This window comes from Eptatretus burgeri, chromosome 11 (genome assembly GCF_056783735.1).
Source record: "Eptatretus burgeri isolate ZD-2024b chromosome 11, Ebu_testis_v1, whole genome shotgun sequence".
Lineage (NCBI taxonomy): Eukaryota > Metazoa > Chordata > Myxini > Myxiniformes > Myxinidae > Eptatretus > Eptatretus burgeri.
The window spans coordinates 62361918-62374819 of NC_140971.1; the positions used below are offsets into that span (position 1 = coordinate 62361918).

The 12902-nt window shown below is 42.7% G+C and overlaps 2 protein-coding genes across 6 annotated transcripts in view; one reads left to right on the forward strand and one right to left on the reverse strand.

Annotated features, from left to right (window-relative positions):
- The window catches only part of LOC147017216 (uncharacterized), a 212843-nt gene that overhangs the window by 52023 nt on the left and 147918 nt on the right, over nucleotides 1-12902 (reverse strand). The window contains exons 11-12 of the mRNA XM_085846666.1: nucleotides 3466-3647; nucleotides 614-775 (exon numbers count right to left, since the gene is read on the reverse strand). The gene's annotated coding sequence lies outside the window, so the exon portion shown is untranslated. The remainder of the gene's footprint in view (nucleotides 1-613; nucleotides 776-3465; nucleotides 3648-12902) is intronic.
- LOC147017217 (transmembrane protein 74B-like) overlaps nucleotides 11612-12902 on the forward strand; it is a 56199-nt gene continuing 54908 nt past the window's right edge. For 4 of the 5 annotated variants that reach the window (XR_015049400.1, XR_015049401.1, XR_015049399.1 and 1 more), the window contains exon 1: nucleotides 11612-12081. Coding sequence is in view for 1 of the 5 variants with exons in the window: in XM_085846665.1 (XP_085702791.1) it covers nucleotides 12457-12902 (446 nt within the window). In the remaining 4 variants the exon portion in view is untranslated. Of the gene's footprint in view, nucleotides 12082-12294 lie in introns of all 5 variants that reach the window. The other variant, XM_085846665.1, reaches the window with a different exon arrangement.

Sequence of the window (12902 nt, forward strand, 5' to 3'; positions counted from 1 at the left end):
CGGAACATATACAGAAACCAGAAAAATGAAACCCAGTGAATGACGAATCCTCAGTCTCATAATATGGTTGTTGACCGGTGTTACTTCAATTTTCATGGGAGTCAGCTTATTGTACAGAGCTGCAACAAATACTTGAGCATGGTAACCATCAGAGCGACGAGACCAGTAGTAGGGGCAATCACCCATCATGATCTCACCACTATCTCATCTCCGAACATCAGAAAGTAATGCAATACCCACGTTCAAATTCTGGAGCTCAGACACCACCAGAAACAGGTGATCATCTGCTCTCAGAGTGAGGATATTCCAAGCACCCATCGAAAGGGATGGCCTCAGATTAACCCGAGGAGACCGTTGACAGGTGGACGACACCTCAGCACCACCCAGACACACACCACCACAACCTGACCCAGCAAGGTTTCCTCCTTTCATCAAAGAATGGGGGTCCTGAAGGCTTTGCTTAAATCCTGTCATCCGGTGAGCTGCCCTGCTAAGGGCAGCTACATGGGACACACTCCCACAGAGTGGGCTTTTCTCTGTTTTATTTGTTTTTTTGTGTATGTTGTAGAATGAAGTGTTTTACAGTTGCCAGAGTGAAAATCCTGCCACCAACCTCCTAGAAAGAGGTGTCCAACTGCAGCAGGTTGGCGGCAGACACAGTTGGGCACCAGATGTGGATGGCAGTTGGCTCATAAGGTGCTCCATCACCCTTTGACAAGTTGTGTTTTTAATCCTGCTGGGTGTCCATATCCATACATCCTCCTCACCAGGAAACCTGGTGGGGGAGACAGTTTAGTTATCGATTAACCCAACCAGAAACGGGTTTGTAGAAGTTTGCATGGTACCTGCAGCAAGTTGGATTTGATTTGGCCTGACCTGATAGCAATATAGGGTGGTCCAAAAAAAATGCCAATTACGATTTTCTTAAAAAGTGCTGAAAAATAAAATGACAGAAATAAGTTGTTAACTTATCACAAAAGTACATTTGACTACATGATTGCATTGCATGGCTTTTTATCAATCATTAATTTGACATATTTTGCCAAATTCACTTCAATGATTATGCAGTCGAATTAACATCCTCCAATTGTGATCCGATGTAGGATAGCCTAAGAAGATGAAATAATTGTCTGTACAATAGTCTGAGAAACCTATACAGTAAAACCCTATGTTGGACTGCTCAAGGAGATGGAGTAATCCTACATTGGATATTCTGAGATGTACAGTGCCTTCAGAAAGTATTCACACCCTTTGACTTTTGTCTCCTTTTGTTGTGTTACAGCCTGAACTTTATAGTGGATTAAATGAAAATAAAATTGTCACTAATGCACACAAAATACCCCATAATAACAGTGAAAACGTGTTTTGAGAAATTTGTGAAAAATGAAAAGCAGAAATGTCTTGCACCAACCAGTATTCAACCCCCTGAGTCAATACTTTGTAGAAGCACCTTTTGCAGTGATTACAGCTTTGAATCTTCTTGGGTATGTCTATGCATTAGCATTGCACATTTGGATTAAGGGAGTTTCCCTCATTCTTCCTTGCAGATTTTATCAAGCTCTGTGAAGTTGGATGGGGAGCATCGGTAAACACCAATCAGCAAGTCTTTCCACAGATTCCCAATGGGATTCAAGTTTGAGCTTTGGCTGGGCCACTCAAGAATATTCACGTTCTTGTTCTGAAGCCATCCCAGTGTTGCTGTGGTTGTATTCGTGGGGTCATTGTCCTGTTGCAACGTAAATATTCACCACAGTCTAAGGTAATTTGCACTCTGAAGCAGATTCTCCTCAAGGATTTGCCTGTGTTTAGCTCCATTGATTGTTCCCACTATCCTTACAAGTCTCCCAGTCCCTGCCACTGAAAAGCATCCCAATAGCATGAGCTGCCACCATCATGGTTCAGAGTAGGGATGCGAGATGGGTGATAAGCTGTGCTTGGTTTCCACCAGACATAGTGCTTTGCATTCAGGCAAAAGAGTTCATTTTTCATCTCATCAAACCAAAAATCATTTCCCTCATGCTCTCATAGTCTTCACATGCCTTTTTGCAAACGATATGCCTTTTTATCAGAAGTGGTTAATGTCTGACCACTCTTCCATAAAGCATAAAGTGCTGCAGAGACCGTTGTCTTTATGGCAGGTTCTTCCATCTCAGCCAAGGAACTCTGGAGTTCTATCAGAGTGGTCATTGAGTGGGTCATCTGCCTGACCAAGGTCCTTCTTGCTCAGTTTGGTTGGACGGCCAGCTCAAGGAAGAGTCTAGGTAGTTCCATATTCCTTCCATTTCCTAATGATGGAGCTCACTGTGTTCTTGGGAACTTTCAGCACTCTAGAAATTGTTTTATTCCCTTCCCCAGATCTACGCCTCATCAAAAGAGTTAAAAAATCTCTGAGTTCTACGGACAGTTCCTTGGACTTCATGGTCGAGTTTCTGCTGACATGTAGTGTCCACTGTATAGGACCTTGTATAGAAAGGTGTGTTTCTTTCTAAATCAGGTCCAATCAACTGAATTGGCCATAGATGGAATCCAATCAAGTTGTGGAGATATCTCAAGGATGGTCAAAGGAAATTGGATGCACCCGAGCTCAATTTGGAGTGTCATAACAAAGGGGTTTAATACCTATTGGATTAAAGCCAGACATTTCAGCTTTTTATTTTTCATGAATTTGTAAAAATTTCTAAAAACATGTTTTCACTTTGTCATTATGGGGTATTTTGTGTAGAACGGTGACACTTCTTTTAAATTTAATGCATTTTAAATTCAGGCTGTATCAAAACAAAATGTGACAAAAGTCAAAGGGTGTGAATACATTCTGAAGGCACTGTATACACTCTGATGCAATCCTATGTGAGATGGCCAAAGAGTGTAGAGGATGAGAATTGAACATACAGCATGATGACGTGAAACCATAAATGGCATTACATTGAAGCAAGGATAATTCTGGGCTCATAAGACACGTTTATATCTTTGCTACACTGCATTGTCTTTTGACTTGGGGGATGCTAAACACGAAGTATGAAGCCACGATGAGATCAAAATGTTATAGAATGTGGTTAAGTGAACTCCACCCTCGCCAGCTTTAAAACTTCCAATATTTTCACATCACACTTGCCATACAAACACGTGACTGACACAGATATGAGTGATTTTTCAATAATTTATCAACATTCCTTGCAATCTAACAAGTGCAGTAACGCTTGATATAAAAATCATCGACAGAGTAAGGAAATACGTCAAGGGTTAAAAGGGAGTAGATGAGTGCATGTGAAAATCACAAATAATCTCCATCATTTATAGAATAGAATTGCACTTCCACAATCAATCCTGACAAACTCACCTCCACAAAAATTGCTTATCGATTAACCTCGATTATTTGCAAACCGACATTTGAAACCCATTTTTGGGCGCAATCAAAGGTATTCCTGTGACCAACTGATGACTTAAAAGTCCCATAAAATGACTAACCCTACGATGTAGTGGTCCCTGCTGGCCGTTCAGCATACAGCAGTTTTCATTCCGAAGTTACCAGAAGTCAAACACAAAATGGGCTCGGATACAACTATTGAACTCCACATTATGCCGGAACACCCAGAGGCAAAATTCCATGGCGTAATATTTTGTGGCGTCATCCATCATTCCACGAGCTCCTGCAAAAACAAATTATAATTATGATGTTTTTTGTTGTCTCGTATTTTAAAACTGTTTATTTCACCCATTAAATAATTTAAGCCATGCCCCTGAGTGATGTCATCCCCATCCATTGACACAAGCAACACCCTGACACTCCTTAAGGGAGCATGTAGAAACTATGTATGGATAGGGAAAATGGGGTTGGAGTAAATTGTGATGCCTCAGAAAAGTGGGAAAGAAAAGGGAGAGAGAGTTGGATGGGGGCAGAAAAGAGATAAACTGAGAAAGTAATAGGTTGAGTGAGAAAGACAAATAAAGATCTGAAGAGTTCCTTCAGCTTACTGAGTACCTGGTTCAATGACAATCCAGATTATCAGCTGGGTACCATTCATCATCGATGTTTCTCCCCATTTAGTTCAGAACCTCTCTAAATAGCAAGTCCATGATTTAAGTTGTGTATGACCATCCTTCAAGCAGGCAGAGACAGAAAGAGAAATAAAGGAGAGAGAGCAAGAGAGAGAGAGAGAGAGAGAGAGAGAGAGAGAGAGAGAGAGAGAGAGAGAGAGAGAGAGAGAGAGAGAGAGAGAGAGAGAGAGAGGAGATGGTGCATGGGAGGTGGGTGTCAAAATTTTAGCAGTTGGAGTCATAGTAATACTAGATATATCTCTCTCTCTCTCTTCCTAGATGATGATAGCCACACACAAAAATAGAAAGTAACGCAAGAGAAGAGATCACAAAAGGGCTAATAAGTAAAGGTAAAAGGCAGAGATCTAAACTTCCAACAAAGAGCATGGAAAAAACCCAGGAATCTCTCCAATACTCTGTGGAGGGATAAAACCAAGAATCTAAACTTCAAACAAAGAGCATGAATAAAACCAGGAATCTCTGGACTAATCATTCACATGACAATAATGTCTTCAAAGTCCAAGTCGTATTACCGGCTGATGCCAATATGACATTTCTAAATTCCACCCCAATGTCATTTTATCGTTTACAATGCAAGAGAAAATATTCAACACTTTCTGGAACACAATCAGCACAGATGCCAGTTGTGTGACAACCAATGCGATGCAGGTGAAGGTTAAGAATGCAATGTCCAAACTGAAGATGCTTCATAAAGACCTCCAGTTTCCTCCAAAAATTACATCAGGGAGGAGGTTTCTAAAAAAAAAAAATCCTGTGGTGGAAGAGGACCACAGTTCCTGCCAAGAAGAGTGAAGATGGTTTCTTATCAATGCACAATATACTGAGAACTCTATATTCGATTAAAAAAAAAATCAATGGTGGCCTTCCTTAAGGCCTTGTGCAGGCCTCTTATCATGAGGCTATCGGCCTTTCAATAAAAGAAAATTCCGATACATGAGGGAACCCATATTAACAACCTCCGGGTCCATCCTCTTCAGAAAATCGAGAGATTTGAGACCTTGAAGGGTTAGGGTTAGGGTAACCCTAACACCTCACCTGACCCCATAATACAGCCAGTTTTGCAAACGAATTTGTCGATAGGTTTCAAATCAGGAGGCCATGACTTGCTTTAATTAAAATGGTGTTGCTTAGTTACTTAGTTTGTTCATTCCTCCCATCCTCGTTTTGGGACATTGGGCAGCAAATCGTCTCCATTGAATCCGGTTCAAACCAGCTCTTTCACTCCGCTCTGGGTGGTTTCCTTCTCATTTAAGTCTTCTTTGAAGGTACTCCAAGCATTTTTTCACCTCCCTCTCTATATTTTCACACCAGGTGGAATCCATTCAATAGTGACTCCAGCAGGTCGCCTCATGGGTTGTTGCAGAACATGACCTGTCAACCTCAGACATCCCTCTGTCACAATATCAGTCAGGAGCCGTTGTCCACTCTGTGCCAGCAAATCCTCATTGGTGACATGGTGGACATCACCTGGAGAGACCACATCACCAATGAGGCCGAAGAAGGTGGTATTTCTGATGTAAAAGGGAAGCGGCCCTAGTATACATCATTACATCACGCACGTGAAGTGTAAAGTGGAGTTAAGTAATTGGTTCATGTCCATCCATCCATCTGTCTGTGTTATCAGTTTATAATGGTCAGTTTGTGATCAAGGAATAATGTATTTATATTGAATGCCATATTTTGAACACAAATCGGTGCACGAATAAGAAGACAAGTCTGTCGTTTTAACGTACCTTGGCTTGGAATTCATCTTTACCGCACATGCATAGAGAGGAGTAAGATAATATTTTTACTCTGTCTGCCTGACAGTCAAACAAAATGTTCAATAATTCCAATCAGGAACCTTACTGTTTTAAGGACGTCATGAAGGATATAAATAACAGGCACAAACTAGAGGGGGAGCATTCGGTAGAGTGCAAAACCTCCGCCGCCAATACTGCTCGGTCACTCAAGTGAACCTGATATCCTATTCATTCAATTTGACGTCAACAGTGCTCACAGAGTTATAGTTTTCAACTTTCCCTTTTACTTTTAACTTTTACATGCTCAATTCATTCGTCATAACTAGATTCCTTGAGACAGAAATTGATTTTACGTGGGTATATCCACCTGAAGTTCCAAAATTAGCCGCAATTATAATTTTGGCATGTTTTTATTGTTGGAAATCACTTATAACATGTAGAAATGCAAAAAAAATCGAAATTTTGTTGAAAAGTTGCAAAAAAAATTTTCTCTAACAATTTTTTTTTGGGGGGGGGGGGGGTTGGAAATCACTTAAAACATGTAGAAATGCAAAAAAAAAAAAAATTCAATTTTTTTTTTCAAAATGGCCGCCATAGCAGCCATATTGGATTTTGGACCAAGTCCAAAATCTAATGGCATGATCCGTGGACCATACCTAATCCCCCACCAAGTTTCGTCGAAATCCGTCGAGGAGTTTTTCCGTAATACTGTTCACAAACAAACAAAAAACAGAAAGGGGTGAAAACAGTAACCTCCGATCTTCGATGGCGGAGGTTAATAACTAATGTGATGTGTTCGATAGGGTGATGTCAAAGACGCCGGGTAAAATGGCAGTGAAACCTGTAATTTTAATTTATTTATTTGCCTTTAAACCTCTTTAAACCTTTACTCAAATTGAATTATACACTTGGACACTGTGGAACACAAATCGCCTTCATAATACTTCCAAGAATCTTGAGTTTTGCAGAGGTGTATTCAGTTACCAAGTTTCTTGGAGAGCGCTCACCAAGTGGCTTAAGCACTGAAGCAAACACTCCATTCAAAACCGTTGATAAGGAACGGCTGGCTTGGCAACACTAGCTCTAAGCTTGGTAACTGAACACACCTCAGTACTTGGACATTTAATTTGGGTGATATAAAAGACATGTCAATGGTGTTAAAACGGCAGTAAACTTCCATAATTAATTTATTTACACGGCTTTTACAATCTTTATTTTATTTCAATTGCATTCTATACTTGAACACTGCAACACAAACACCTTTTTACCACTTTATAAACTATTCCATTTTGCAATACAGAACTTAAAAAAAAATATTCATACTCTGAGGGCAGAGTAACCATTACTGCGAGGAACCGCATTAATGCTGCCTCATGCCCGAAGGACAGCATAACTGTTTGAGATTCTTTTTCTGACAAATATGGCGAAGCGAAGCCCTGTTTGTTTGGTGCATCTTTTTCTCAAAGATTGTTCCAAAATCGTCATTTTTTCCCCAAGAGGAGTTGGCAGAAGGTTTGTAATTGTGCAAATGCAAGGATAAACCTTGATGGTGACGAAAAACACATCTCGGTGGAGCATTGTCAACTCTGGACTGTTCCGTTTGACCCATCGGCTTTGCATGGTTACCATCATGCCCGTTACGCAAAGTTCACAAACAAAACGCACATGGTTCATGCTTGGAAATACAAAGCAACACTTGAAAATGAGGAGAACAGATGGTGACTTGCCCAAGCACACACAGCCAAGCTGATGTCGGAGTTCCACCAGTCCAACCTCTCCTCAGCATGGTAACCGGGTGAACGGCGGTGGATCATCACTCGCTAGTTAACGGAGAAATGGCATTGTCATATTCAAGAATTACAATGAACCCAGGCATGGGGGGGGGGGGGTGGGGCAGCTAATGCCATCTGAATGTTCCCTTGAGTGCTCACCTTCGGAGAACTTGCTGTCCGCCCAGGTGAAGATGAGGTCTCAGAGAGCAAAGCAAAGCAAGACAAGGGCTGAGGGAACTGTGTAGACCATAACACCCCGAGGGGATCACCCCTTGAACTCATTATCTTTGCTCCCTTTGTCGGGGGTGGAGTGACTGAATGAGGCAGAGAATGACAGATATGGGTATGGTTTTATCGTTGTTTTTACCCCACACACAGGTAAAGTGAAAAGCTCTGTCTGTCTACAAACGTCAGTTTGATTGAGGAACAACTTCCTATCAAATTGAAAGTTACATTTTTAATGTGAATCTGAACATGAATCAGAAAACGAATCTGAAGTTTTGCAATACTTTGCTTCTGAATTAGTCTCGATCACACATGTGCAGAGAGGAGTGAGATAATTTTTTTTTTACTATGTCTGCCTGTCTGGCGGTCAAAAAAAAGTAAAAATCATTTCAAACAGGAAACTTACTGTTTTTAAGGGTGTCATAAAGGACACAAACAACAGGCACAAGTACAGTGCCAATAGAAAGTCTACACCCCCTTTCAAAATTTTCACCTTTTGTTACCTTATAGCCTGGAATTAAATTGCATTAAATCAGCCTTTTTCCACCTTTATTTACGCATCGTGTCCACCCCCTTGAGTTAATACTTGGTGGAAGTACCTCTGACTGCAATTACTGCTGTGAGTCTGTTGACATAGGCCTCTACCAGCTTTGCACACCTTGATTCAGCAATATTTACCCATTCTTCTGTCCAAAACTGTTCAAGCTCAGTCAAGTTGCATGTGGAGTGTTTCTGGATAGCAATCTTCAAGTCATGCCACAGATTTTCGATTGGATTTAGGTCAGGGCTCTGACTGGGCCACTCAAGGATATTTATGTTTTTGTTCCTGAGCCACTCAAGTGTAGCTTTGGCTGTGTGCTTTGGGTCGTTGTCATGCTGAAAGGTTAACTTCTGTCCCAAATTAAGCTTTCATGCAGAGGACAGCAGGTTTTCCTCAAGGATTTTTCTGTATTTTGCTCCATCCATTTTGCCTTCTATCCTGACAAGTGCCCTAGTCCCTGCTGATGAGAAACATCCCAATAACATGATGATGCCACTGCCATGCTTCACAGTAGGGATGCTGTTCTTTGGTTGATGTGCTGTGTTGAGTTTGCACCAAACGTAACATTTTGCATTTAGTCGAAAAAGTTCCATCTTGGTTTTGTAAAACCATAAAACGTTTTACCTCACGGCATCAGAATCTCCGGAGTGTTTTTTTGCATACCTCAAACGGGACTCAGGGTGGGGTTTTTTGAGTAATGGCTTCCTTCTTGCCATCCTACCTACAGGCCAGACTTGTGAAGTGCTGGCATATTGTTATCACATGCACACAGTGACCAGTCTTTGCCATGAAGGAATGTAGCTCTTTCAAAGTTGCCATTGGCATCTTGGTGGCCTCTCTGATCAGCTCCTTGCTTGGTCATCCAGTTTGGAGGGACAGCCTGATCTAGACAGGGTCTTGGTGGTACCATATGCTTTCCACTTTTTAATGATTGTCTTGACTGTGCTCTAAGGGATATTCAAGGCATTTGAAATATTTCTATTCCCATTCCCTTATTTGTGCCTTTCCACAACTTTATCCTGGAGGTCTTTTGAAAGCTGCTTGGTGCTCATGGTTGTCTTTGCTGTGAAATGCACTTCCCAGCAGAGGAAACTTACATGAACAGCTGATTTTATTCTGAAATGCTGAAAACGGAATCACTGCAATTCAACACAGGTGGAGGCCAATTGACTTGGTGTGTGATTTTGAAGGTGATTGGTTACACCTGAGCTAATTTACAATTGCCATAATAAGGGGGGTGAACACTTATCCAACCAAGATATTCTAGTTTTGTATTTTTAATTAATCTTCTGAAATCTGTAGAATTTGTTTTTCACTTGGAAGTTGTGGGTTACGATGGGTAAATAAAAGTGGAAAAAGTCTCATTTAATGCAATTTCATTCCAGGCTATAAGGCAACAAAAGGTGAAAAATTTGAAAGGGGGTGCAGACTTTCTATAGTCACTAATGTGATGTGTTAGATAGGGTGGTGTAATCGACGCAGGGCATAACGGTGGGAAAACCCGGAATTTATTTATTTATTTGCCTTTAAACATTTATAAGTTTTTATTTAAATTGAATTATTTACTTGAACACTGCAGAGCACAAATCGCCCTCATAATGCTTCAAGAACCAGGCTATATATTGTGTATTGATGTGTAACATTGGAGGGCATGGCATGTGAGACGGTGCAGTCAGGGTGAAGAAGATATTGATTGACGCTCCGTTCTATGGTGATCAATAAAGCCTCCATCTCCAAAACTGTGACTCAACGTCATCTTATTACAGTTTATAACAATATCAGGGTGGTGTACAAGACTGCTTCAGTCGTGCTAAAAACTTCCAGATTTTTTTTTAACAATCTTTAAAATCATTATGTTATTAAAATTGAAGTGCAGTGTATACTTAAACACTGCACAGGGTCTCATGTTCTATGAACGCTCTCGTTTGACAAGTGAAAGTTTGGATTTGATAATTTAAAATCACGTTTCTTCTGCGACATAATTTGACGAGTGAAAGTCCGATGCAAAGAAAATCGTATTTCATGCATCATGAAAATCGCAAAAACATTCATCACATTTGTGGTACGGTTTACAATGTCACTTTTGAGCCGGTTTGGGTCCAGTGCTTGACACCTGAATCTTCTAGATATTAATACATTCAGTGGAATCGAGAACCATTTTGCTTGTTTGATACCATCCATTTGTTAATCCGCAAGATCGAGGCTCATGAAAAAGCGAAGGAGCAAGTTGACGAAGAGTATGAACTGCCAGGCCAGCAGTACAACTCCTCGACACAAACAGAGAGCGAGAGAAGAGAAGGCTGCAATCTGCAACTAAGAGGATTGGGTTATGATGGGTTAATGGGGGTAACAAAAGTGACATGAGAATTTAACCAAAAGGACTAAAATGGAAGCATATATCGAAGTGTGGCATTTCTGGGACTCGTGCCATGGAGAAAGGCCTTTGAGAGATCCCCTGTGCCAAGACTCGGACTGCCAGCTGCTTCTCAAGCCAAGGATCCCAATCGCTTGTCTCATGTCGCAGAGGCATAATGGAGCCACTGGAAACTGCTATTTTATTATCATTAGTCACGCTGGTCTCACAACTGGCATGATGGACTGCTGACGGTGTGAAAATCTCGATATAGTGCCGTTTGGTGCGTCAAGGTGACGTTATATATCCCTTTTTCCAAATCAAAATCGTTGATTCATATTAAAAGGTATTGTAGCGTGCTGGGTTTCTTCTCGATAGTCATGGTGAGTTGCATTCTGTAATAATAATCGACACGGCACCGTTCACGGCACGCTCGGCCAGTGCACACTCAGAACCAAGGTTGCGAAGACGCGGCACAAGTTTCATGTGGAATCGCATACATAACAGGGTTAGCTCTCCTGAGAATGCCATGAATGTGATATGGATGTCCATTAGATGGCGTCACAGTGTCCGAGATTATCAGGAGCATATATTGGAGAGGGAAGGATGCTCGGGCAGGAGACGCTGGTTGTGGCGAGGTGGAAGAAGCTTGAGCATGGTTTGAAGTAGAGCGCGGGCTTCACCCAGCCATCGAAAGAGCACTTTGCTCCATCGACCAAGCACACGAGCGTTGCTGTGGACTATGGGGATTGGCGATGGTGGGGCGGAGGGTGTTGAAAATGTGGAGGCAAGTGGGGTTCAGGAGGTTGGACTTGGGGTGTTGGGGGGGGAGGAAAAGGCAGAGGGATGTTGCGTTTAGGGGGGTAGGTCGGGTTGGGGGGATGTAAAGGTGGAGGGACATTGGGTTAAGGTGTGGGGTTGGTGTGTAGAGGTGGAGGGACATTGGGTTAAGGCGTGGGAAGTGTAAAGGTGGAGGGATGCCAGTTAAATATAATAAATAAATAAAAATGAAGAGTCATCTCCAGATAATAAGGGTATTTCTACGGCCAGGAGGGTTCAGGGGAGGATGTAAAACAAAGAATGCAAAGGGATGTCGGGGAGGGCTGGAGGTGATATAGAAATGGGTGATCACTGTGGCTAGTACAGCGTCGATGATGCATCCGGTCGTATGAATATTGCCCCCTCCTTTGGGGGGCAGCGTCCCGGTGCTAGCTCTCGGTGGTCGTGGTGGTGTTGGTCGAGTCGAAATAGGAGCAGGAAGTGTTGCTGCTCATCCAGCTCCGGGAGCAATCGAGCACGAGTTGTAACGCACTGCCAATGGTCGGAGGAACCGGGAGACGGCCGGGAAATGCCCGCTCGCTATGAGCCCCACCCGGCGATGCGAGATCAGAGGTATGGTCGGATCCGTTTGTGAAACGTATGAAGCACGTAGTACGTACGTATCGCAACCGCATTCCTATTAAATGGTGGATGGGTGCGCATTTACGCATTTCTTCCACCGTTGAGATATTTATTTCACGAAATGGCAACGAAAGGAAACATGGTGTCGCGTTCACCCCGTACCTCTAATCGCTTTCCTGCTTACCCCATTCCCCCCCGCGGCAGCCCTATCTTGGAAACCGCTTCTCCCGATGATGCCGCTGCTGCTGCTGTTGCTGCTGCTGCTGATCCTACTCATGCTTGCATCCTAATAAGAGAGGCCTTTCAACAATTACATTGCTATCTGCTGTCCTGGCAGCAAGGAAGCCGACGGCTCATATCCTCACGATGGAGTCCCTGGAGCTGCAAGCTAGCGTGACGGGTTTTCTCCATGCTAATGGCTGCATTCGCATGGACGCTCAGGGACAGATATGTGGCGCCAATGGAGTGTGGAGTGAAGCTCAAGCAGAAACCTCATTCATTACTTCCAACGGCAGTCCTCGATTGCACCACTTGCAAGAGGAGCGAGGAGGAGAACATACTGCAGTCGGGGATGAAGAAGTGGAAGATGATGATGACGACGACGACGATGATGACGATAAGGATGTCCGTGGTGCATGCATGGACCTGCCGTCTCCGATAAGTCAATCGTTTCCGAAGTCGGACGAGTCTTTAGCAACGCCTGGCAGTGACCAGCGCGTTGGCGATGAGATTGAGGAACCCGTGGACATCGGCTTCATGGCTGCCTCACTGTTCCTTGTGACCGGCATTATTCTGGTGGTTGTAGCCTACTC